The sequence below is a fragment of the Podarcis bocagei genome (genome assembly GCF_964188305.1).
Source record: "Podarcis bocagei genome assembly, chromosome: 7".
NCBI lineage: Eukaryota > Metazoa > Chordata > Lepidosauria > Squamata > Lacertidae > Podarcis > Podarcis bocagei.
In genome coordinates this window covers 77,971,955-77,996,870 of record NC_138132.1, presented here as the reverse complement: position 1 = coordinate 77,996,870, position 24,916 = coordinate 77,971,955, and the positions used below count along the sequence as shown (strand labels likewise).

Here is a 24,916-nt window from a genome sequence, read left to right as displayed (position 1 = left end):
GGGGGGTCGATGGAAGAAATGACTGCAGTTGGCCCAGCTTTAGCTCACTTTCTGCAGTGGGACCCATTTGCTGGGAGCCCCCGCATTCACCGTTAACGGGTAGGAAAATATGTATAAACTTCCCAGAAAGATGGAAGACTATACAGAACACCACTCGGCAAAACTGTTGGCCTCGCTGCTAGCCTGGAAAGGCTCCACACAGAATTCGAGTTTGAAGCAAATGCTGCTGCTGTTGTTGAGATTGTGGGATTGCCAAATCCATGAACTTGGTTCCATTCTTCCCCTGCTGTGCTCCTCAGTCTTTCGAATCCACCAAAGTGCCTGGATTTCCCAGCCTGCCACCCCCAGCTCCGAAGCCGAGTAAGAGGGTTATCTCCCACGGCAAGGCCCGGAGCTTGAATCTGTATAATCCACTTACTGTCAATAATGTCTCCGAGCCCTTGAGCACGGAGGAGGTCCTTGAGCCGTGTCACTTCCTCCTTCAACTCCCGCACCAGCTTGGCGTTGGGATCCTCGTTGATAACAGCATTGCATTTGATCTGCTTTGCCCGATCAGCATATCTGGAAAGACAGGTGTAGGGTCAGCTCATTTTAAAACACACACACACACACACACCCCACCACCACCACAACTCTGCCACATATCTAAAGGTCAAATCTGAGCAATGTGCAAGAGCCTTAGCTGATACCACTTTCTATGACATAGTTATTCCCCTCTGGGAAAGGGAAGCAGCTCAGTGGTCTCAGGTTCAATCCCTGGCATCTCTGGGTAGGGCTGGGAATGTCCCATACCTGATACCCTAAAGACCTGCCATCAGTCAGTGTAGACAATCCTAAACTAGATGAACCAATGGTCTGACTTGGTATAAGGCAACTTCCTATTCATGGTTCACTTCCTCTCACCGCATGTAATTTTTAAGGAGTTTAAACAGTCTTCATATGATTCTGCTGAACTTCCTTACACTACCACAACTAACTAAGGTGAGTAGAGTAAGAGAGACCAGAATCAACCTCCATTTCACATTTCCATGCTACAAACAAGGGAACTAGATGGGAAAGCAGCAGACCTGCCCCCATTTTGACACCACGTTCAATACCTTAAAGTGCTTAGTGTTTCATCGTAGTTTATGTCTGCTGGGCTCAGAGCAGCCACCATGGCTGTTCTTGAGTTGCCACCTATGAAGCAAAAAAGGGTATCCAATTAAACAGGAGTCAAAGTTGACTGCTAACAGCACTAATGACAGACTGAGTCACAAATCCAGGTTCCACAGCCAAGGCATTGGAAGGTCAACAAGAGATTAAACTAAAAAAACACAAAAACAAAACACAAAAAACACCAAAAAACAACAAGAGATTAAACTGGCTGTTTTAAAGATCCTAAATGCTTTTATTTAGGATCAATATACAATATACAAAGCATATACAAAGCATACCGTATTTTTCGCCCTATAGGACGCACCGGCCCATAGGACACACCTAGATTTGGGGGGGGGAATAAAGGGGGGGGATTAATTTTTTTCCCCAGGCGCGGGGCTGGGGCGGGGGAAGCTCGGGCTTCCCCCGATGCCAGCCCCCAGAACGGGACCCAGAGCCATGCCGAAGCTGCGTGCAACTTTGGCATCGCTCTGGGAGCTTGCGGGGCTGGAGGAGGGGGAAGCCCCCCGCCAGCCTTCTAACCAAGTCGGGGGACAGCGGGAAAGGCGCGCTGCGCCACCCGCTGTCCCCCGAGTTTGCGGGGCTGGCGACGGGGAGGAGCAGGCTTCTCCCCCCCGCCAGCCTTCTAACCAAGTTGGGGGACAGCGGGAAAGGCGCACTGCACCACCCGCTGTCCCCCAAGTTTGCAGGGCTGGCGGTGCGGCTCTCCTGAAGCCTGGAGAGCGAGAGGGGTGGGTGCGCACCGACCCCTCTCGCTCTCCAGGCTTCAGCGAAAGCCTGCATTCGCCCCATAGGACGCGCACACATTTCCCCTTCATTTTTGGAGGGGGAAAAGTGCGTCCTATAGGGTGAAAAATACGGTATATATAAGTGGGAAAATTATATTTTTGGGTTGTATCCAACCTAGTTCTACTAATAGCAGACCCACTGAAGTTCATGGACCTAAATTAGACCTAGCCCAGGGGTCTGCAACCTTTAAGACAAAAAGAGCCACTTGGACCAGTTTCCGAAGAAAAAAAACTGGGAGCCGCAAAACTCGTCATTATAAAAATAACTTTTTTGTCACTTTTTTATTATTTCTTTGTTTGACCGCTCAGAATTACTCCTCCTCATAGAAATAAACGTTAAATTAACAAGTTACCTTTTTGTGTGTGTGTGTTCTTCACTCCCCTTCAAAACAGTGACCAGCGTACATGCCCCTTACAATGTAGCTGGCGGGCGGGCGGGAAGGTGACGTTGGGACGGTGCATGACTAACGCACGCACCGCCCCCATGCGACATCACAGCCAGTACAGTGCCCGTCACAGTGGGGAGTGTCGGGGAGCACAATGCGCCTCCTCCCCTCGCTAGTATCCGCCCAGGAGCCGCAGCAAAGGCGTAAAAGAGCCACGGGTTGCAGACCCCTGACCTAGCCATTAATTTCAGTGTGTCTACTCTGAGTAGGACTAGTATTGGATATAATCCTAAATGTAACCTTCAGGTATCTTTTTCCCCTCAGAACAATGAAGACCAGAAACCTGCTTTTTAACCTCCAAATTTTATATATATATATATATATATATGGTGATGGTCATACAACAGGAAGTCTTGTATAACTGCAAAGAGAAATAAATTTATAACGGCATAAGCTTTCGTGGAATAGTGTCCACTTCATTAGATGCAGCCACAGTGTACAATATTGAACCTTGGAAATACCACAGAGGTGGGGATACTGTGGCTTTCCACATGAAGCAGGACTCCAACTCTCATCCGTCCCAGCCAGCATGGCCAATGATGAGGAATGATGGGGATTGTACTTCAGTAACACCTGGGAAGAGCACAGGACCCCCGTGCCTAGGTGGCCCTCCAGATGTTTGTTGGACTCCACTTCCCATCAACCCCAGCCAGCACAGCCAACTGTCAAAGGTAACACAGGGAGTTGTAGCCTAGCAACATCTGGTGGGCCAAAGGTTCCCCACCCCAAAATACCAAGTATAAAACAATGAAAGGTAATTACTAATTAGCAGGGAACTAATAAAAGGTGGGGAAAGATTCTGCTATGTCAACATACCTAGGTTTTCCCGAAGAAGCCACGTCAGCACAGAATCCCTGTATGGAATAAAATCAGTCTTCTTTTTCTTCTTACTCTGCAAGAGGACATTAGCATTTAAAAGCCAGTTGCCACACAGAAAAAAGGAAGTCTGCACAAAGTTGTGTGCACACGTTTTCCTGAACCTTTCAAGAAGCAACATCTGAAGGCATGCTTTTGCCAAGATAATCTCACAATGAAACAAAAGCTTCAGGAAGCAAGTGCATACTAGAATTAAAGCTACAATGTTTTAGTCAATTGGTTAGACTAAACAGATATTAAAAACTATCATTAAACAATTAGGCAGAAGAGTTTTACAGGGAGGGTTGAATGCTTCTAAGAAGGCAACTGCTGAAATTAATGTGTGTGTTTTTAATATATTCCTAACAGTCATCAAGGTGGGCAGCTAAAATGCTACATACCATCTTACCCAAGTTATAAGACATCTTAAAATGGGTGGGGGGGACAAAGCAAGGAGAGGATTCAGAGTTGGGATCTCATGAACTACTTTCATCCTGCCTGAGTGCTTTAGCACACCTAGTGGGATTTTTTATTTCTCATTCTTCAAGCAGCATTCTTCCTTGCTGTGTAGCAAAGAGATTTCAAAAAGTGGCTTGTCTTGTAGTACGTTGGGCTCCTGTCATGGAAGCATAAGCCTAGAAAGTTGCACATGTGCATGAACAACCCCTGCCAGTCTTTGGATCGTGACCAGGACATTTCAAGTTGAAACAGATGTGGTCAACTGGCAGCCGATATGCCCCATCAAGCCCCACAACAAAAATTCTCACTACAAAACATTTCCCCATTGTTTTGCACACACAGAAAATGCTTCTGCGTTGCAGCACAAAGAAGGGTGCATCCAATGCTGGGAACCCATTGAAATGAATTGACATGGCAAACTTGAATCCATACATTTCAACGGGTTTGCTCTGAGTAAAACATGCTCTGATTCCACACATACTTGTATTATTATTTTCTGGCTTTGCCTGAAATCACATACGCTGTAAGAGTGAAGCACCTGTTAGCAACCACCATTACTACAGAACCTGACTGATCAACAAATGCCACCCCCCAGCCACTTTCTGAAGATAATATCTTCCGCTCTACCAAGAGAACAGAAAGTTGTCCACCCACTGAGTTAAATCGACTGTGCAGATGAAATAATTGCAGACAGGATAGAAAACTAAGAAGCTAAATATAGCAACATGTGAAACAACATTGTAAGTTGTATAGTTTATCCTCGAATGAAGGGTGATATATAAATTAAATAAATAATAAATAGGTAAATAAAATAAAAGTCCATGAAATTCAGGGAGAAAGGTTAGGCTGGAATCCTTCGAATTGACACACTGGGCTTCTACATGCAATGTGTTTTTGCTTTCTAAAAAAAGGGGGGCGGGGGCTCAACTACACTCCCAAGTGGTACAACCTAGATATAAGTTGACCACCTCAGTAAAAACCAAAGCTACAAAGTTAATCCAAAGAGACTCTGGATATTTCCACAACACTCTGCAAGCTTGAAGCCAGACATATTTGGAGTACGGCACTAAGATTAGATCAACGGTATTCTGTTTTATTTAGAAATTAATTTTCAGCAAGCCAAGAAGCATCATCAGCTGAATTATATTTGAGTAAATCATCAGCTGAATTATATTTGTGCTTACATACCGCTGGGCTTTTACCTAAGAAAGGATAACAGCCACCAATGAAGTGGGTACAGACAGATGGAAGAGCATTTAAAACTACTGAAGGGGATGGGATGGGGAGAGATTACTGAGGACAGAGAGAGGTCAGAAAGCCTTAGCTAGCAAAATTAGACTAGAGAGGTCCAATTCTATGTTGCCTCCCACCCACACAAACTAATCTTGTACCTGGTTGAAGATTAGAAGGATTTAGGAAGTGTTCACAGGAAAACACAGACAGACACTGTCAGGAAGGAAACAGCTATGAAGCAGTCTGTGTAGATTTTGGCAGCAGTGAGAGGTGCTCCTACTTGGGTTCAAGTCCTACTTTTGGAACAGGACTGAAACAGATGCTACGCAGGAAACACCCACACCCACAAATTCCTTCCCACATGCACTTTTTAAAAGCAGCTGTGCTCTTGTGAATTAAGAATCCCTCCCTTGGGCTACAAGGGAATGATCTAGGAAAACCCAATGCTGAAGCAAAGCATTTGTAGACCTGGTCACCCTTGGATGGGAGACCACAGCAAGTGCCATCTGACTTTTAGGCAAAGCAGTAGAGGTGGGAAAGGAAAGAGCGGGCCTAATCAGAAGTCAGTTTCAATTGCATCCATCTGAATGTTTCCACTGCAAAAACTTCAAATGTAAAGTAGCAACCTCAGCAATGCATTATTGCATGCAAACCACCCTAACACACAAGCAGCTCAGCAAATGCCCCTTCTTACTCATTTGAGATCCAACAGTGGGAGAGAGAAGAGTGCAGACTCCCAGGTTTTAATGGCAAAGAAAAGTTAGTCGGGCATAAGCTCTGCTCTCCCTGGCTGGTGGGAACCAGAAGCTTTGAAAGCAGGGAAGTGGGAAGTTCTGTGGTCCTTCAGGTGTTGCTACACTCCATCTCCAATCAGCCTGGCCAACATGGCCAATGGTCAGAAGTGGTGGGAGATGGGAACCCAACAACACCTGGAGGACCACTACTTCCCCTGGTCTAAAGTTTTGTTTCAGAAGAAGCAGCAATAAGTAAGTGCATATTACTTGTACTGCTAAAGAAAGGGAAAACCAAGTTAGTTACAACAGGAGCAGGGATCCACTTTGTGCTCTTGTGAATCAATACTCCTTTCCCTTGAGGTCCAGAGAGTAATCTAGAGGGACCCAATGCTGAAGCAAAGAATTTGTAGACCTGGCTAATCCCTTGGATGGGAGACCACAGGAAACACCATCTTAGAGAAAGATGGAAGTATAGGATTTTAAAAAAATAAAAATAAATCAGACTTCTCCTTTTCAGAGACGGTCACTTATATGGTTGAGCCCAAACACCCATTTTGGTGACTGTGTTTATTATTTATTTCATTTATTTCAAATCATTGCTAAACCACTTAAGTTTTCTTTTAAAAAAAACACCACACCTGTAAGTGGTATAAACTATGTACAGTGTGGCAACAACATCCCTTAAAACAAAAATACAAGCTAAAACCAACAAAATAACATAAAAGCAAGTAAATGGTGCAGCAAGTGAATTTCCTGCATAGGCAGGGGGCTGGACTAGATGGATTTTGAGGCCCCTTCAAAGAGATTCTAAAGCCAATAGAAATGAATCCTTAAACATGGAACCAGTGCAACCCTGTGGACCCCTGCTCCTAGTTCCTTCTGGTCTAAAGACCCACATAGTCAGCACCAGAAGTGGGGGAACCTGCAACACTCCATATGTTGCTGGACTTCAACTCCCATCAGCCCAGCCAGAACGATCAGTGGGAAAGGCTGATGAGAGCTAGAGTCTAGCTGCATCTCGGAAGGTCACGGCTTCTCCACCCCTGGTCTTCAGGCTATATCACATTTTAGTTGACAGCAGCTACCCTTCCTCCATCATCATACCTTGCTGGTGCAGTTATCCTAAATTTGGAAGCATTGAAGGAAGGAAAGAAGAAAGAAGATAAGGTTACGTTTGTTGAGCAAGGAAGAGGAGGGAGTTTAAACAGGCACCACAGATTCACAGATGCACTTCCAGTTACTTTTCCAAGGAACCACATCAGTAAGCACCTCAAAACACTTTCCCCAGGTGGTAACCTTGAATCTATGGAGTTTGACTATATGAAGGGGGGCTACAGTAGGGCAGGAAGCCTTAGGAAGGAGGACAGGAGCTAGAGGGGCTTCAGCCATGTCAATTTAAGAGCTTAGATGGAGCATAAAGGGAGAACCCTGCCATGTGCTGGGTTCTCCCTTTACAACATGTTAAAAGTCTGGCTTCTCTCAGTGTTAAGAGAAGCAGTCACCTCTGAGCTAGGCTTTGACCATTTGAAACAGCAATAAGGAACCACTGGAGATTCAGATGTTGTTGGATTCCAACTCCCATTAGCCAGCATGGCAAATGGTCAGGGATGATGGGAGTCTGAGCCCAGCCACATACAGATGCAGCCCAGCCCATGACCTCTCTAGTTTAGAATTTTGCAATATAACGCCAGGAGTGGGACAGGTGAGCAGTTTTTTTCAGGGACAGCAGCCTCATGGGTCAAATCAGGGGCCCTGCTGGCCCCAGTTAGTTCCCCACCCAAATCATCCCAAAATCAGCATGTCTGAGGCTCTTTAGTAGGTGGGGAGAATTGGGGTAGAGGATCACTATTTCCAAATAGTAGATTTCTGAAGCCCTCTGGCTTTGGAAAGCTACAACAAAAACATTTCTACTTGGGCACTAAGTATTTTTTAAAACTCCTGTTAAAACACTGTCAGTTAACACACAATATCCTGCCACACCCTCCTGAGGCAGTTATTATTTTATTGATGTCTTGGCATGTTACTAGAACCAGGTGGGCTTGTAAAGCTCATGATTTTGGTTTTTTTTTAAAAAATGAGTGTGAAAATAATTTGGACTTACCACTTCTGCTAAGGCTGAAATGACTTTTCCCAAGGTGGTGAGAGACTTGTTGATATTTGCTCCCTCCTAGAAAGGTAAAACAAACATTTGATTTTGAAGCTGTCCAGATATAAAAGGGAAGTCTGGAAAAATGAGACACTTCACCCCCACACACTCCACTATTTGCTACAGAATATATACACCTATTGCATTAAGGATTCTACTTCTTTTGTACATTGTGTCTGACTCCATGCATGATACAGCATCTCAGAACAGACTCTCTTTACCTAGTGGTCACCTGTGTTGGTCTAGGATCTGACCAACAGGTATACGTCATGCATAGGTCATCACTGCCCTAAAATTCCTGGAGATGCAGGCTGCATTTTTCCCTTCCTCCAGCAATGTGACAGGGACTCTGGTTTCACCTCTGCAAGCCCCACCCACAAAGGAGGAATAGAAAGGGCTATGGATCACATAGAATCACAGAATCAGAACTGTAAAGTTTGAAGGGTCCCCCAATGGTCATCTACTCCAACCCCTACAATGCAAGATTCTCTTTTTTTTTTTTAATAAATTTTTATTGGTTTTACAACATTTTTAGGAAAAACAAACAAACACAAAAAATGACAAACATACAGAATAGTTTCAAAGATATTTTCATAAACCTCTTTTCTTGGACTTCCCCATACCCCCCCTCTCTGCATCCCAATGTCCATATTTGAACTAGCAACTCCCAATTGTTACTTTCTAATCTCTGTCATCTTAGTCCTCTTTTATTGTCTAACCTTGTATCCTTGTACCCTATTGCTTCTGGCAACCACAACATTTTAACATTCATTCAGTTTATAGTAGTCCTTAAGATAGCTTTTAAATTTTTTCCATTCTTCTTCCACCGTCTCTTTGCGTTGGTCACGGATTCTGCCTGTCATCTCAGCCAATGTCATATAGTCCATCACTTTCATCTGCCATTCTTCCAGAGTAGGTAAATCTTGTGTCTTCCAATACTTTGCGATGAGTATTCTTGCTGCTGTTGTGGCATACATAAAGAAATTTCTATCTTTCTTTGTCACCAATTGGCCGACAATGCCCAAGAGAAAGGCCTCTGGTTTTTTAGGAAATGTACATTTAAGTACCTTTTTCATTTCATTATAGATCATTTCCCAGAAGGCCTTTATCTTCGGGCATGTCCACCAAAGGTGATAGAAAGTACCTTCAGTCTCTTTACACTTCCAACATTTATTATCGGGCAAATGGTAGATTTTTGCCAGTTTGACTGGGGTCATGTACCACCTGTAAACCATTTTCATAATGTTTTCCTTTAAGGCATTACATGCCGTAAATTTAATACCGGTGTTCCATAACCATTCCCAGTCATCTGACATAATGTTGTGTCCAACATCCTGCGCCCACTTAATCATAGCAGATTTAACTGTTTCATCCTGTGTGTTCCATTTCAACAGCAAGTTATACATTCTAGATAAATTCTTAGTATTGGGTTCTAGCAATTCGGTCTCTAGTTTTGATTTCTCCACCTGGAAACCGATTTTCCTATCCTGTTTAAAAAATTCCATTATTTGGCGATATTGAAACCAATTTTCTACTTTGTGCTTCAATTTCTCCTGACTTTGTAGTTTAAACTTGTCTCCATCCTGTTCTAAGATTTCCCAATACTTCGGCCATCCGACCTCCATATTGAGTTTCTTCACTGCTTTAGCCTCCACTGGTGACACCCATCTAGGGGTTTTATTTTCCAATAGGTCTTTGTATCTTATCCAAACATTAAATAATGCTTTTCTAACAATGTGATTTTTAAAAGTACTGTTAACTTTGTCATACCAAAGATATGCATGCCAACCAAAAGCATTATTGAAACCTTCCAGATCCAAGATGTCCGTGTTCTCGAGGAGCATCCATTCTTTCAGCCAGCAAAAAGCTGCTGCCTCATAGTACAATTTTAGGTCCGGCAGGGCAAAACCCCCTCTTTCTTTAGCGTCAGTCAGTATTTTGAATTTAATTCGGGGCTTTTTGCCCTGCCAGACAAATTTCGAAATGTCTTTGTGCCACCTCTTAAAACATTCCATCTTGTCAAGAATCTGCAAGGTCTGAAACAAAAATAACATTCTAGGCAATACATTCATTTTAATTACTGCAATTCGGCCTAACATTGACAGTTTCAGATTTGACCATATTTCTAAATCTTTTTTAATCTCTGACCAACATTTTTCATAATTGTCCTTATACAAATTGACATTCTTAGGTGTTAAATAAACCCCTAGGTATTTGACCTTCTTGACCACTGTCAAACCTGTTTCCTCCTGAAATTTCTCCTTTTCCATATCTGTTAGGTTTTTCCCTAAAACTTTAGTTTTTTGCTTATTCAACTTAAATCCAGCTACCTGGCCAAATTGTTGTATTATTTCTAAGACCCTTTTCGTACTAGTGTTTGGCTCTTGCAAAGTCAATACTAGGTCATCTGCATACGCTCTTAACTTATAATGTTTAGCTCCGACCTGCACACCTTTGACCTGCTGGTCATTTCTTATCATATTCAGCAACACCTCCAGAACCGAAATGAAAAGTAATGGGGAAATTGGGCACCCCTGTCGTGTTCCTTTTTCTATCTTAAGTTCCTCAGTCACAACATTATTTACAATCAGTTTAGCTTTTTGTTCAGAATATATTGCAGCCATACCATTCTCAAAACCCTGGCCTACCCCCATCCCATGAAGATTCTTCCTCATAAAACTCCAAGAGATGTTATCAAAGGCTTTCTCCGCATCCACAAAGATCAATACTGCTTTAGTGTTTATATTCACCTCCAGCTTTTCCAAGATGTCTATTACATTCCTTACATTGTCTGCTAGGTGTCTTTTAGGGAGAAAGCCTGCTTGGTCTTTATGAATCTTCTCCATCAAAACTCTTTTAAATCTTTTTGCCAAAATGTCTGCAAAAATTTTGTAATCCACATTAAGGAGTGATATTGGGCGGTAGTTCTTGAGTTGGGTCTTTTCAGTCTCTGACTTTGGTATGAGTGAAATATATGCCTCTTTCCACGATTCAGGTGCCCTTTTCCCCTCAAGAATCTCATTACAAACTTCTCTTAGTGGTTGAATCAGCCATTCCTTCAGCGATTTGTAGTATCTAGAAGTCAGTCCATCTGGTCCCGGAGATTTGCCCAGTTGCATATTCTGAATGGCAGCCTCTATCTCTTGTTCTGAGATTCTCTGGTTCAAGTCCATCTTACTTTGCTGAGAGATATTTTGTAATCCATATCTTCCAAGGAATTTGTCTATATCTTCTTCATTTTGCGGGCCTTGGGTGTAGAGTTTTTTGAAATAACTTAAAAAGCAATTTCTAATTTCATTGGGTTTAGATATGTTCTTTCCATCCACCTCTAGGCTTGTAACTGTATTTAGTTTCTGCCTTTTCTTCAATTGCCATGCCAAAAGTTTACCACATTTATTTGCTGATTCAAAAGTCTTTTGCTTCATTTGCTTTATCTTCCATTCAATCTCTTGGTTCATCAATTCCATATATTGAGTTTGATATAACTTGATCTCTCTTAAAATGTCCTGAGACTTTGGTTTTGTTCTTAATTTCCTCTCTCCTTCCTTTATCATTTCCAAGATCTTCTCTTTTTTCTCATTTTGTTTTTTCCTCTTTATTGAATTTTGTTGAATCAAAAATCCTCTCATAACCGCTTTACTTGCGTCCCAGATCACTCTTTTCTCCACGTCGGTCCTCAAATTTATTTCAAAATAGTCTTTTAGGGTCTTTTGGGCCTTCGTGAGGATCTCCTTATCTCGAAAGAGGGTGTCATTCATTCTCCATCTAAATTGACCAGTTATTGTGAGTTTCATCTCCATCTTCACGGCGTTATGGTCGGAGCAAGTTTTTGGGCAGATTTCCACTTTCTTAATCTTTGGAGCCAGTCCACTAGTAACCCATATTTGGTCAATTCTGGTCCAGGTCATCATTGCTTGGGAGAAAAAGGTTCCCTCTCTCTCCAGAGGGTTCCTTGTTCTCCAAATGTCTATCAAGTCCATGTTTTCTGTCATTTCGAAAAAAGTCTTAGGGAGTCTCCCTTCTTTAGTGACTGTTAGTCTTTGTGCCTTGTCCATATTAGTGGAGACCACGCCATTCATGTCTCCCATGATTATCATATTGTAATCCAGATAGTCCGTCAAAGTTTCATGAAGTCTCTTAAAGAAGTCAGATTTGCCTTCATTTGGTGCATAAATTCCAACAACTAAAAATTTTTCTCCTTGTACTTGTATCTCCACAGCCAGATATCTCCCTTGTTCATCTTTGAATATCATTTTTGGAGCCCATTTCTCCTTCACATATATTACCACTCCTCTCTTCTTAACTTTGTCTGATGAAATAAATTCTTGTCCTAGCCTTTTATTTGTGAGTAATCTCCTGTGGGCTCTGGTTATGTGAGTTTCTTGTAAACATATCAAGTCCAGTTGTTCTCTGTTCAAAATATGAAATACTTGTCTTCTCTTCAAAGGCCCATTCAGTCCATTACAATTCCAACTAAGGAATTGCAAAGCCATCTTGTTATTTTCTTAAGGCTCCTCCAACAGCTCCAAGTTGTTGCTCTTCTTCTGATGGTGGTGGTTTTTGTCCAAACGAGAGATTCAGGATATCCAGTGCTCTCCTCTGTTCTGCAAGTACGTCCACAGTCCCCTTCTGTAGGTCCTCCTGGTATCTTGCCAAAAATTTGTCTTTATCTTGAATTGTCTTTATTTTCACTTTCTTTGCCTTGTAGTCGAATGACAGTCCTTGTGGGAACTCCCACCTGAAGCGGATAGAATTTTTCTTTAACAAAAGAACCAAATCCTTGTAGAAGTTTCTTAAATCCAAAATGTATTTTGGTATGTCTTTAAAGATCTGTACAGCTGAATTTCCAATTTGCAAGGCCTTTTCAAAGTGTAGTCCTAAAATTTTATCTCTTTCCTCCTTAGATCTGAGTGTGATCAGACAATCTCTCGGTGTCTTTCTATCTTGCTTTTTACCCAGTCTAAAGGCAGTTTTGATTTTGAATTCGTCTTCCTCAAGGTCCCAGCAATCCGCAAACTCCCGTGTCAAATATTCCACAAGGTTGTCTCTTTCATTCTCCGGAATCAGTCTTAATTTTAAGTTTCTCTCTTTCCTCTGTAACTCCCACAAGGCCAAAGTTGCATCATGCTCATAGACCTTCTTGGCAAGTGGCTCTAATTTCTCCTGCGTCTCTCCAGCAGTGGCTTTGGCCTCTTCGGCAATTTGACGCGTGGTGGCGTTTTCCTCGACCAGTTTGTTTATAGATTCTGTATTCTGGTTTAATCTTGTTGATATTTCTGTTAATTTTTGTGTGTTCTCTGAAGTCTGTTTTGTCAGAGACTCCAGAGTCTGGTTTATCTTAAGCAAGGCTTCTGTCACAGCTTCCATAGAAACGGCTGCTCCTTTGTCTTGTCCTGTTGTTCCAGCTAATCCGGCTGTTGCGCCTGAGATTGAGCCTCTTTTCTTTGCTTGTTGCAGCTGCAACTGTTGTTGTTGTTGTTGTTGCTTGGTCTTGGCTCTTGTAGCTATCTCTTCTTGTGGTCCACTCATGTCAAGGTCAATTCCCACGGGATTTATTCTCCCTTGGAAAATTCCACTGTCTTAGGCCGTGCCGGACTTTACTTTATCCTCTAGAGGGAGCAAATCAAAATGGCCATAGAAGGCAGTTTCCAAATACAAGAACAAAGGAGACAGTCCAAGATGTAGAAAGAAAGGAGATTAACACAGTCAAAGTCAATGTTGCTAAAGTCTTATAACTTCCAATTGCCACAGTTACCCAGTATACTGTTTATACTGTTTCTTCTTATAATGTACAAAAGTCAGGCACTGTGGAAACTTTGTATCAAGGTGTCACTTCACAGGGAAAAGTCAGCTCAGTGTACTAAAAAGGCAGACCGTTTCGAGCTTTCAAATAGATGAGATAGCAGAGGTTTTTTCCTCCAAATAAATCATGCAGTTGTTAGTCAAATTCACCTCCCCTCTGCCCTGCTTGCTAGAGGGGAGATCAAGGGTCTAAATGTCCGGTTTATATGATCAAAGAGCAGGTCTAAACGGATGCAAGTTTAGAGTTCCGTTGCTTTCACTTTCATGCAGTCGGGGGGAGGCAGACTTCCTTTGTTTAGATCTCCCCGTTTTTAGCCCAATTTCTGAAATTTAAAGGGTCCCGATTGTTTTCCAGCTCTTACTCACGGGAATTCAGTCCAGATTTTCTTTTCAGGAAGGAATCGGCGCTCTCCGCTTATGGCGACGCGGCTTCACTTCGCAGGCTGGGTAGCGACTCTCAGCACCGCGCTCTCTCCCGATGTCGATCCGTAGCCTTTAAAAAGGCTCTTTCACGGTACCGGGGGGCGCGAAGGTGCCCACCGAGTCTCCTTGTTCTCAGGCTTCAGCGCCTGGGATTTTAGGGGTCCCCCGCTCGCCGTAGCGGGTAAGACCCGAACTTGCGAAGCAGTCCTTCTCCGGAGCTCGGAGGTAGGACCGCCATTAAGCGCTGGCACCGACCGGAAGTCCTACAATGCAAGATTCTCAACATGCAGTCCCTCAACTACTGGGTGGGACCCATGAGCAACAGGTATTCCAATTCAAAGTATCAATTGTACTCTTATCTCATTTTCTACCCCCACCAGGGCTGAAGATTGGCTAGCAAACATCTGGCCGGCTGTTTTGAAAAAACAAAGGCTAAGGTCTCACTCCAAACTGGGTAGGGCAGCATGCTGAATACTGATCCTTGGCAATGCATTAAATGATATGGCAACATCCAGGAATGTACTCATTACCAAGACGGACCACTGACCAGTCTAGCGTAGTAGTGTAACTGGGAGTGACTCTCCAGTCTCTGGCTGAGAAGGGTCCTTCCCATTACCTGCTGCTGCCTGATCCTTTTTAACTGGAGATGCTGGGGATTGAACCTGGAGTGTTCTGCATGCAAAGTGGCTGCTCTTAACACTGACCTACATTCCTTCCCTGGCTACCCACAACATAGCAGAACCAACTCATACCTTTAATCGGGTCCCTTTGGCACCAGTGGAGTCTGCCCTCTCACTCCCAGCAAGATCCACGAGGCTAATTTTGCTAACCTGGGAAGAAAAGCATGGTCAAATAAGGCAGGGAAAGAGAGAGAAAGCCAGCAATTTCATCTTGGTCCCACAGTATTCGGGTGCCCAAGGTAAACACACTCCTGCCTGCTATAAAGTCCCAATAAGTTCAGCTTTCAGACATTCAAACACCTCCCCTATATTTTAGCCATGGCTTACAAAGAGGCAGATTTACAAACGTGACACAGCCAGCATGACTGTCAAAACTTTATATATCACAGATTCTGCAAGCTTGAAGGGGCTACTGTCATCATAGAAGAGGAAACTGCTCTCCATATCAGGGCACCAGTGTCACCAGAATCAGGACTGTCAATGGCATGCTAACACCACCCATCTCATGACCCCTAGTTTAACTGTTCCTTTTCTGATCACTATCCCATCACTTCATGCCTGAAACAAAAACCTCAAGCATAGCAATGATTAAGAATACTTAATTGGGAATAAAACATGCAGCCTCAGCAGCTATACGCAACATTGGGATGCTGGCCATGTTTACTGTTTTGCAAACAGGGATTTGTATTCACCTGGGATGGAATATATATTGGGGGTGTGGGGAGAATTACATTACAACCACCTGGCCAGAAAATTACAGGTTGCTCGTTTTGATTATCTTCATCTAATAAAGAAGTTAAGTCAACAACATGACAAGCAGGTCACTGTCCTCCTGTAACTTTGCAGAGTGTTAATGTGAGAGAACAGGTAATGTGATAACATAAAAATAGCCCTGCAGCTGAATCAGGCCAAAGTCACACCTAGTCCAGCATCCTGCTCTCACAGCACTCAACCAGTTGCCCCAATGCGAAGCCTACAAGCAGGACCTCAGCACAACAGCACTCATTTGCAATTCCCAGCAACTGAATGTATTCAGAGGCATACTGCCTCCAACAGTAGGCAGAGAACATAGCTATTGTGGCTAGTAGTGATGTTCTTTTGAAGCCAGCCAAATTAGTGGCCATCACTACCTCTTGTGGGAGCGAATTCCATCATTTAACTGTGTATTGTGTGCACATTCAGCTACACTGGATGTCCATGAGTTCTAGAAGTATGAGAGAGGGAGAAAAACTTCTCCGAATCTACTCTCTTCACACAATGCATCGTTTTATGAGACACTTCTATCATGCCCTCCCTTACTCACATTTTTCCCCTCGAGTAAAAAGCCCCAGATATTGAATTGTAGAGAGATAAATGTTTATTCTTAGAATTGAAACGTTCTATAAGTACCCCAGTTGCACAATGAACTGTGCTAAAGCTTCTCCTGTTTTTTCCTCCAAAAGTAGCATTCAGGCCAGAGAGAGACTTCCCCCAAGAAGAATAAGCTCCTCTTTTAAACATGCAAATCCCTCCACAGTTTAAAAAGGCGGCTTGCTTGTTGCCACCTCCAAAGGAAACTAGGCCAACAGGGAGGATGGAGAAGAAGAGAGAGAGTTAATGAGGCGGTAATTAGTTAAGCCCTGCCAAGCAGAAACACTGGCACTTCTGTGCAGAAGGAGGGGGGTTTACTCAGGCTCTCCTTATGCTACAGCTACAGAGATCTTCTTTCTTAGTGTTGTATCCTACTAAGGCCAAATTCTTAAGATATATTAAAAGCACTCTGATAGACTTTAAACTGTCATGGCTTCCCACAAAGTATCCTAGATTTCCTAGGAGACCCTGACTCCCCTCCCAGAGCTATAATTCTCAGAGTTCCCTAGGAAGAGAGACTGTTAAACCACTAGGAATTGTAGCCCTCTAAGGGGAATGAGGGTCTTCTGACAACTATACTTTCCAGAACTCTTTGGGGCAAGCCATCACTGTTTAAAGTGTTTCAAATAAATACAGTGGTAGCTTGGGTTAAGAACTTAATTCGTTCTGGAAGTCCATTCTTAACCTGAGGTAAAACTTTAGCTAATGGGGCCTCCTGCTGCACCACCACCACAGAATTTCTGTTCTCATCCTGAAGTAAAGTTCTTAACCCGAGGTACTATTTCTGGGTTAGTGGAGTCTGTAACCTGAAGCATCTGTAACCCAAGGTACCACTGTAATGTGTTAAATATATGGTTCAAATATGGCCTTAGTTGGATACAACCCTAAGCAGATCAGAAGGCATCACCCGACATTTCTCACCACCCTTGGGAAAGAGAGCGAGCAGTTCCCAAGTCATGTTATGAGGGAAGTCCCTGATCTAGTTGCAAGGAGCTTGCTTTGCACCCCAGCTATTTCCCCTGATCCCCAACTCGGGAGTAGCCTACCTTCTCAGTGGAAAGATCAGTTTCAAGGTCATGCTTCTTCTGCGTGAAAACAATAGTGAAGACTGCATGGGAACGGCTGCTGGTTTCATTCATGTTCGTAGCTGCCACCGTCCTTTAATACAGAAAAGAGAAAGGAAGGGAAAGCTCGGGATTAAAGAACAAGAACACCATTGATGGGAAGAATCAATGGGAAGTTGGCATCTTTACCATCATACAAGGTCCTCTGAACCTGGGACTAGGTTAGGGATGGGAGAACCTGCAGACCTCCAAAGGTTGGTGGATTACCAACTCCCATCATCGCTTACCAAAGCCATGCTGGCTGCTGCAGCTGCTGGGAGTTGGATTCTAACAATAGTTGGAGGACCCATTTCTAGACTGTGTTATGGACTGCCAGGAGTCAGGAGAGACAGCCAGACACATACCCTTGAATTTGTCTATTTGATTTGTAATCCACTTTTGGAGCTAACCTTGGCTGAAAAGTGGGGGAATTCATTTGTATTAGTTCTTCCACAAGGGAGCTCAAGGCAGTGTATGCAGTGCCCTCCCCCGCCCCCCAGGCACTGGCCACCCCCTCACCAGCTTAGCTTCAGCAAGCAGCTGCATCATTGTGCCCTAGGATAATCTCTTATGCCAACCTAGTCCACAATTTTAATTTATAAACTGCAAAACAGAACTAGTAAAGTATACCATGTAATAATAATAATAATAATAATAATAATAATAATAATAATAATAATAATAATAATTTATTACTTATACCCCACCACTGCCAGAAGTAGTTGAAGAGAAATATTTGATTGGGAGGAAGGAGAATTCAATTGTGTGCACTTGGACAATCATATCTTGGATTAACAAGCGAAGATATGGATGAGACTTTGGCCACATGTGCCTTCGCACAAGCAAACCAACCAACCAACTAGGAAGTCTTCCATTAAATATCACTTCATGTTCTATCTGAACCAGGAAACTATTGTTCACAGGTTAGAAACAAGCCATGACATTCAACTATGTTTTGAAACTGGCTTAATACCACATTTTGTTCTAAACCTCCTAACCATAGTTTCCAGGTTCTGTTGAAATGGGAAACTATATCCATTGAAAGACTTCCTGGCTCACATGCAGGGTCTGTCTGACTGGCCAAAATGTTTGTTAGCCAATACTCCTAATGGTTATATTCATAAGTTGACAGGGAAATTATTTTCACTGGTGTACTAGCAAATATTTTTAAGACCTGACAGCTGTGTGAGTTGTGAAACACCAATGTCCTGTGCCATGCCTGAAATAAGACCCAACCTACCTAGCTTTGTTCCCAGCATCCATGAGGTCCGCAATATCAGTGTAAGAAGTGACAGCAAGTTTCGACAGGTCTTCCACGTACGGCCCAAGCAGAGGATGCTCCCGGACACGCAGATTCCCCTTGTTCTTGGGGTTCAGCAGATCACGGACTCTCTCACAGTAGATCTCCATGTAACTGACCTGCAAGAAGACACACACACACACGGTTCAAATCTGGACAATTGTAAGAAAACCAATACAGGAAAATGATGTTAAGGAAGAGGTTTACTCAAAACAGGTGACCCAGGGAGTATGAAGAGAGAAATATATTTAGAAAGATCCTCTTTTACAGAGTTAAAAAAAATCATCATCATTTAAGAAGGCTCCATTATTCACAATGATTATGTTTCAGAACAAGCAATCAATATGCACTTTGGCTGAAAGAGTTACGTAAGAGCTCTTTAGATTACTCTAGCATCTACAAAGAAAAATAACGAGAGGAATTTATCCATCCAAAGAGCTATTGAGCTAATGAGACCACCTTACGTAAGTCAGAACATATCACTGCTCCTTCTAGCCCATTATGGCCAACTCCAAGAATAGGGAAATATGTGGCCCTCCATATCTTGTTGGACTACAGGTCCCCTCATCCATCACTATTGGCCATGCTAGCTGAGGTTGATGGCTGCTGTTGTAGATAAATACCAGGGTAGACCTGATGCTGGGAAAAGTTTACTTACTCCTCATCCTGGAGAGGAGGCAAAGGACCCTGCCTGATCCTTCCAGTAGGAGGCACCATCCCTATCAGGAATGTCCTCCAGCGACATCTGGCGAAGGTTGATTTACAGCTTGGGTGCAAGGCACTGGGGGAGGGCGGGAGGGAGGTGGATATTGTAGTCACACAGGAAATTATAACCCATTCCAGGAAGTGGAAAAATTTCACCTCTGTTGCTCCAGCTGCTAATTAGGAAACCTGAAGAGCCACTCCTGGGTTCTAGACCTATCCAGGTTTTCAAAGAAGCATGTGGTGATGGCTACATGCTTAGATGGTTGTGAAAGGTGGGAGGAGGAAGAGGTTGTTTTGAGATGGATAGATAGAATGTGGGCTATATAAAAGCTCCTAGTGCAGAGGCTGGGGAGCAATATCAGGAGAGGGCTATAGACTTCATGCTCTGCATGTATGTATGTATGTATGTACATACGTATGTACATGTGTTTGTGTGCATACTCAGGCGTGTGTGACTGCTGCTTTGCCCCAGGCTACAAATGCAGTGTTGGAAAGCCTTTTTAGCAACCAAGGAAGGAAACGACAGGTGTGCATTGTAGCTGGAGGGGGCTTGACTGCTTCAGAGCCCAAAGAATGCGGGTGACTGGGGTGACCGGAAGGTAGCATAATAGACAGAGCTGTGCCTGAACAAACGTGTTTTTCCTGTTAACACGACACAACAATGACAATTCCTAGGCTGTCTGCCAAGCTGATGCTTAGGAGGATGTGTGTCCATAAGTTGGCAAACGACGGAAATGCAACCTAGGTAAAAATAGCACACTGCTGCATGCATTTGTTCCATATGCTTTCATCAGGCCTCCTTATTCAACAGGCAATGGGGGCGGCTTCTGCTAAGTCCTCCCAGAATGGCTGATTTAGATAAAAATTTGGAGGAAGGGGACAGATTCTGACTTGAAGAGCTCATAACTGCACATAAAATCTGTATCTTTTGGCTGCATCAGAGTAGACCCATCAAACCTATTTTACTTGCATTGATGCCAATGGATCTACTCTGAGTACGATATAGCTAGAAACAATCCTTTATTATTTTGGCAGGCAGTGGTGGGACAACTGGTTTCCAATGTCAAATCTGTCCTCCCGTCGCACCAAGTATTTGTAAAATAAAATTCACCATGAGCTTACAAATATAGCGCTGAGTTTGTCACCAGAAGACAGGGCAAATGAGGCTCCAAAGCATTTTTAAGGTCTAGAATACATGACCTACCAGCAGCTAGCACAACATCAACCCTTTCTTGCTATTTTAAATTGGCAGAGGTGGCCAGCAGTGAAGGAAATGAAGGGGGGGCTGGGGCTTTTGTGGGGAGCCTGTGGAGAAGAGAAATTTGAGAAGAGGGCAAGCAGTAGCATGGAGACTTAGGTTATATGGAGTTTGGAGCCACAGGTGGGATGCTCAAGTCTGGCTGGAAGGTGAAAAAATGACATTAGAGACACTAGTGTTGCTGATGAAAGCATTTCAGAAGGTAATGGGTTATTCCTTAGACTGGGGTGGTGAACCGTTTTAGGCTGAGGGCCATAATTCCTTATGCTCAATATTCTGTGGGCCACTTACCAATGGTACGTGGAGCCAGAGGCAAAAACAGAACAAGAAATGTAAATATTACCTTCCTACAGTAGGCTGATTTCTACATACAATCACACACTCCTCTCTCATTTGAGGAGGGTGTGAAGCAATAGTGGGTGCAGTCTAGATCACCCCCAAGTTCCTACACCATATTGTAACAAAGCCAATGCATGTATAATGGAAATAATAACATAACCTTCTCCTGCCTGCCCACACCTCCATTTCCTCAATTCCTCTCATGCTTCCTTCTGCCTGTTTTAGATTGTAAGTGCCTTGGGGTAGAGACTTAACATACCTGCTCTTTATAAAATGCCAGGTAGTGCTATACAGATACAGACACACATAGAAAGCTGATCAGTGGGACCAAGGATTATGTCTCAATATCACAAGAGTTGTGCCTTAACAAGGCTTCCCTTCCAAAGTTATGCTTAAACAGTGTCCCTGAAATTCAACAAGACACTTACCTCCACAGAGTAAGATATTTCCTCATTGCTGTTGTCATTGATCTTCTCAAACAGCTCTTCGCAGAGCTATAAAGAGATTAGAGAGAGAGCTTCACTCTACAACCAGGGAGAAGGCAAACTGTAAGGAAAGTCCCTGCGGTGCTTAATCTACTGTGCTTCCAGTGTTTCTGTCCAATACATGGGGCCTGGCAGAGAGGCTGCTAATCCAGTCCCCATGCCCACCCCACACCCCCAAAACACACTTGGCAGCCAATCCATTTAGCCTTTATGCAGATATTGATTATAACCAAATTCAACTTCAGCATGGGGGGGAAGGGGGCATTAGGAGGGCATTAGAACTCCTAGGAGAGGGATAATTAAGATGTTAAATCTTCCCAGAGCCAGCTGTGAAAACACTTTGACTTATTTTTAAGAAGAATCACTTTTGGAGTTGATCTACTGGAATTTTAAAAGCAAAATAAACTCAGTTTGGGAGGTTGTTGGGGTTAACAACCCTGTCAGCTAACCTACCCAGTTACTGATAAGCTCACTTCTATACTTCTTCAGTCACAACCGCACTACACATTTTAAATACTCTTATACCACTTTAAACAGCCAAAAAATCCTGGGAGCTGTCATATGCAATGGGTGATGAGACTCCTACTTCCTCCATAGAGATACAATTTCCAGAGCTCCCTAGGAAGAGGGATGGATTGTTAAACCACTTTGGGAACTGTGGCTCTATGACGTATGACTGTGGCTCCTAACAACTCTTAACACCTTTTACAAATGACAGGTCTCAGGATTCTTGGTGGTAGGGGTGAACACATGACTGTTTAAAATGGTAGGATAGTGCTTTAAATGTATCGTTTGGACCAGTAATTGTGCATTTGTGGTGGATTTGTAGTTTAAGTGTGAGGTACAGTTGTGGCCTTCCTTAGTCCTTTGTTGCAGGTGGAACTTAAGAGCTGACAATGGGGGCTAGGAAGGCATGAGCAGGCACTAATGGTTGAAGCAATCACACCCCAACCAGCATGCAATTCAGTGCGAAAATGAAGTTTTTGGGGTCTGTTTCCAGGAAATCCGGACTTTATACTCTAAAGCATGGGTAGGCAAACTAAGGCCCAGGGGCTGGATCCAGCCCAAACACCTTCTAAATCCGTCCCATGGACGGTCCGGGAATCAGCGTGTTTTTACATGAGTAGAATGTGTCCTTTTATTTAAAATGCATCTCTGCGTTATTTGTGGGGCATAGGAATTCATTCATTTTTCTTTTCTTTTCAAAATATAGTCCGGCCCCCCACAAGGTCTGAGGGACAGTGGACCAGCCTCCTGCTGAAAAAGTTTGCTGACCCCTGCTCTAAAGTGTACATACATAGTAAAATCTGTTAAATATTTGCTTTACTTCATTTATGCTGGGGGGGGGGGTTAAGCCTTTGCCTTCCAAAGGGAGACTGACAGAGAGAGAAAATCGCTCCTGTTTCAGCAGCCAGAGGAGGTGGGGGGAGCACATGCCTGTAGCAATGAAGACAAAGATGTACCGGTACTTTAGAGGATATGGTGGGGAAAGTTTTACAGGGCATCACCATCCTGAAATAACTAGTAAGGGTGGTAGGAAAGAGTAGCAGAAAGAAAACAGATTTGAAAAACAATAATTAAATGCCCAAAGGAGCACCAGTGCAAGGATTTCTGCTTGAGCAACACAATGATCTCCCCCTCCCCTCCATTCTGTGAGCTCCCTAAATCTGATCTGGGGTTCCCCCAACTCTCTCTAGCAAATTTGGGGAGGCTGCAGGACACACACAGGGGGGAGTTCTGTTGCACACACATAAACCCTTGCGCTAACAAACAAGTGTGTTGAATACTGCCTTAAATTCTATATTCTAAAAACTTAGAATCATACAATCATTCTAAAAGGATACTCGTGGGGGGCGGGCAACATCAAAAGGTTTGGGGGCCAGATTTGCCCCATGAGCTACCCAACTCTGATATAGAATGCAGCAACTTCATGCAAAACAATCAGCACAGAGTTCAGCCTTGCTCCCTGCTTCCAATTGCAGACACACAGCCCCGACACCTGGCTGGCATTTTGCTTAACCTACCACCAGCTTCTGGCCATAACTCAGCCCTCATCAAATGTCTGCTCTGCATGTGTTTTTCCCATTAGCACAAGAAGGGTTTTCACTGTCTATTTTACACCCAGGGGGCATAGAGCCAGCAGCATCTGCTGATGATCCTATAGCAGAACGAGGGCACAAAATGCCTATTCAGCAAAATGTATTTATTGAGGCTGAAATCTAGTCTCAGCAACTGCCTCCCCTCCCAAACACACTTCATTCAATTAACTTGATAGCAGCAGCAGCACAACCAATGGCAAGTTATACATAGGAACATAGGAAACTGCCTTATACAGAGTCAGGCCATTGTACCATTGAGCTAAGTGTTGTCCAAGATGACCAGTAGGAGCTCTTCAGGGTTTCAGGCAGAGAACATTCCCAGCCCTACCTGGAGATGCTAGTGATTGATTCTGGGGCCCCCTGCATACAAAGCAGATGCACTAACCACTTAGCTACAATCCTTCCAATAATAATAATAATAATAATAATAATAATAATAATAATAATAATAATAATTTATTATTTATACCCCGCCCATCTGGCTGAGTTTCCCCAGCCACTCTGGGCGGCTCCCAATCAGTGTTAAAAACAATACAGCATTACATATTAAAAACTTCCCTGAACAGGGCTGCCTTAAGATGTCTTCTGAATGTCAGGTAATTATTTATCTCTTTGACATCTGATGGGAGGGCGTTCCACAGTGCGGGCGCCACTACCGAGAAGGCCCTCTGTCTGGTTCCCTGTAGCCTCACTTCTCGCAATGAGGGAACCGCCAGAAGGCCCTCGGCGCTGGATCTCAGTGTCCAGGCTTAACACATAGGAACGTAACAAGCTGCCTTATACAGAGTCAGATCATATACAGAGCCAGATCACTGGGTCATTGAGCACAGTAAATATACAAAGATGAGACTGTTCCTTTTCAAGTGCCTCACCCAAATCCACTTTTCCTCTTCTTCTTTTTTAGGACAATCATTATAATTGGCTGATCACTGGTTTGTGTTTGTTCCTCTTGCTACTGGCAACCGAGCTACGCCCTCCTTATAGATTTGTTTGCTGTTCTGTATATTGCTGTTTTTCTGACTCATTCATACTGCTGCCTTGTTTTTATAATGACTGTCAGAATTGCTGATTTTATGGTTGCTATCCACTTAGATGTATCCTACATTCTCTGGAAAAGACTATAGATAGGTAGATATAGATAGATAGATAGATAGATAGATAGATAGATGATAGATTTAAAAACCCAAACTTTTCTCTCTCTGTAGGTGACAAACCGAAAGTTCTTTGAGATCGCATGTTGCATTTTCACCTACGGTATTCTTGTACGGACACAGTTGCCCCCAAAAGCGTGCAAATGAATGTGTTCTTCATGCTACAAGTTTTCCATAAGTAATGATATTTTGATTGTGCTCTTACAGAATGTTGAGACAAACGCACATAAATCCTAACAAGAGGGGGTAACTTTAATTTTGACTATTTAAAATGTCTTCTTTCTTCCCACACCTTTTGCATTTCTAAAAAGAAGGCAACGATTCTGGATGAGGAAAAGAAATTGGAATCTGATTCCTGTAAGCTTCAGAGAAATCCCATGTGAAAGCCAATTGCTAGAAGCGTTT

General features: G+C 43.3%; 1 protein-coding gene across 10 annotated transcripts in view; it reads right to left on the bottom strand.

The window, feature by feature from the left end:
* KIF1B (kinesin family member 1B) overlaps positions 1-24,916 on the bottom strand; it is a 138,937-nt gene that overhangs the window by 71,834 nt on the left and 42,187 nt on the right. For 5 of the 10 annotated variants that reach the window (XM_081201347.1, XM_081201350.1, XM_081201351.1 and 2 more), the window contains exons 5-13: positions 21,205-21,270; positions 18,415-18,593; positions 17,118-17,229; positions 14,794-14,871; positions 7,772-7,837; positions 6,775-6,792; positions 3,206-3,281; positions 1,098-1,176; positions 419-561 (exon numbers count right to left, since the gene is read on the bottom strand). In XM_081201347.1, the coding sequence (XP_081057473.1) occupies positions 419-561; positions 1,098-1,176; positions 3,206-3,281; positions 6,775-6,792; positions 7,772-7,837; positions 14,794-14,871; positions 17,118-17,229; positions 18,415-18,593; positions 21,205-21,270 (817 nt within the window). The remainder of the gene's footprint in view (positions 1-418; positions 562-1,097; positions 1,177-3,205; positions 3,282-6,774; positions 6,793-7,771; positions 7,838-14,793; positions 14,872-17,117; positions 17,230-18,414; positions 18,594-21,204; positions 21,271-24,916) is intronic. The other 5 variants (XM_081201355.1, XM_081201349.1, XM_081201356.1 and 2 more) reach the window with 1 other exon arrangement.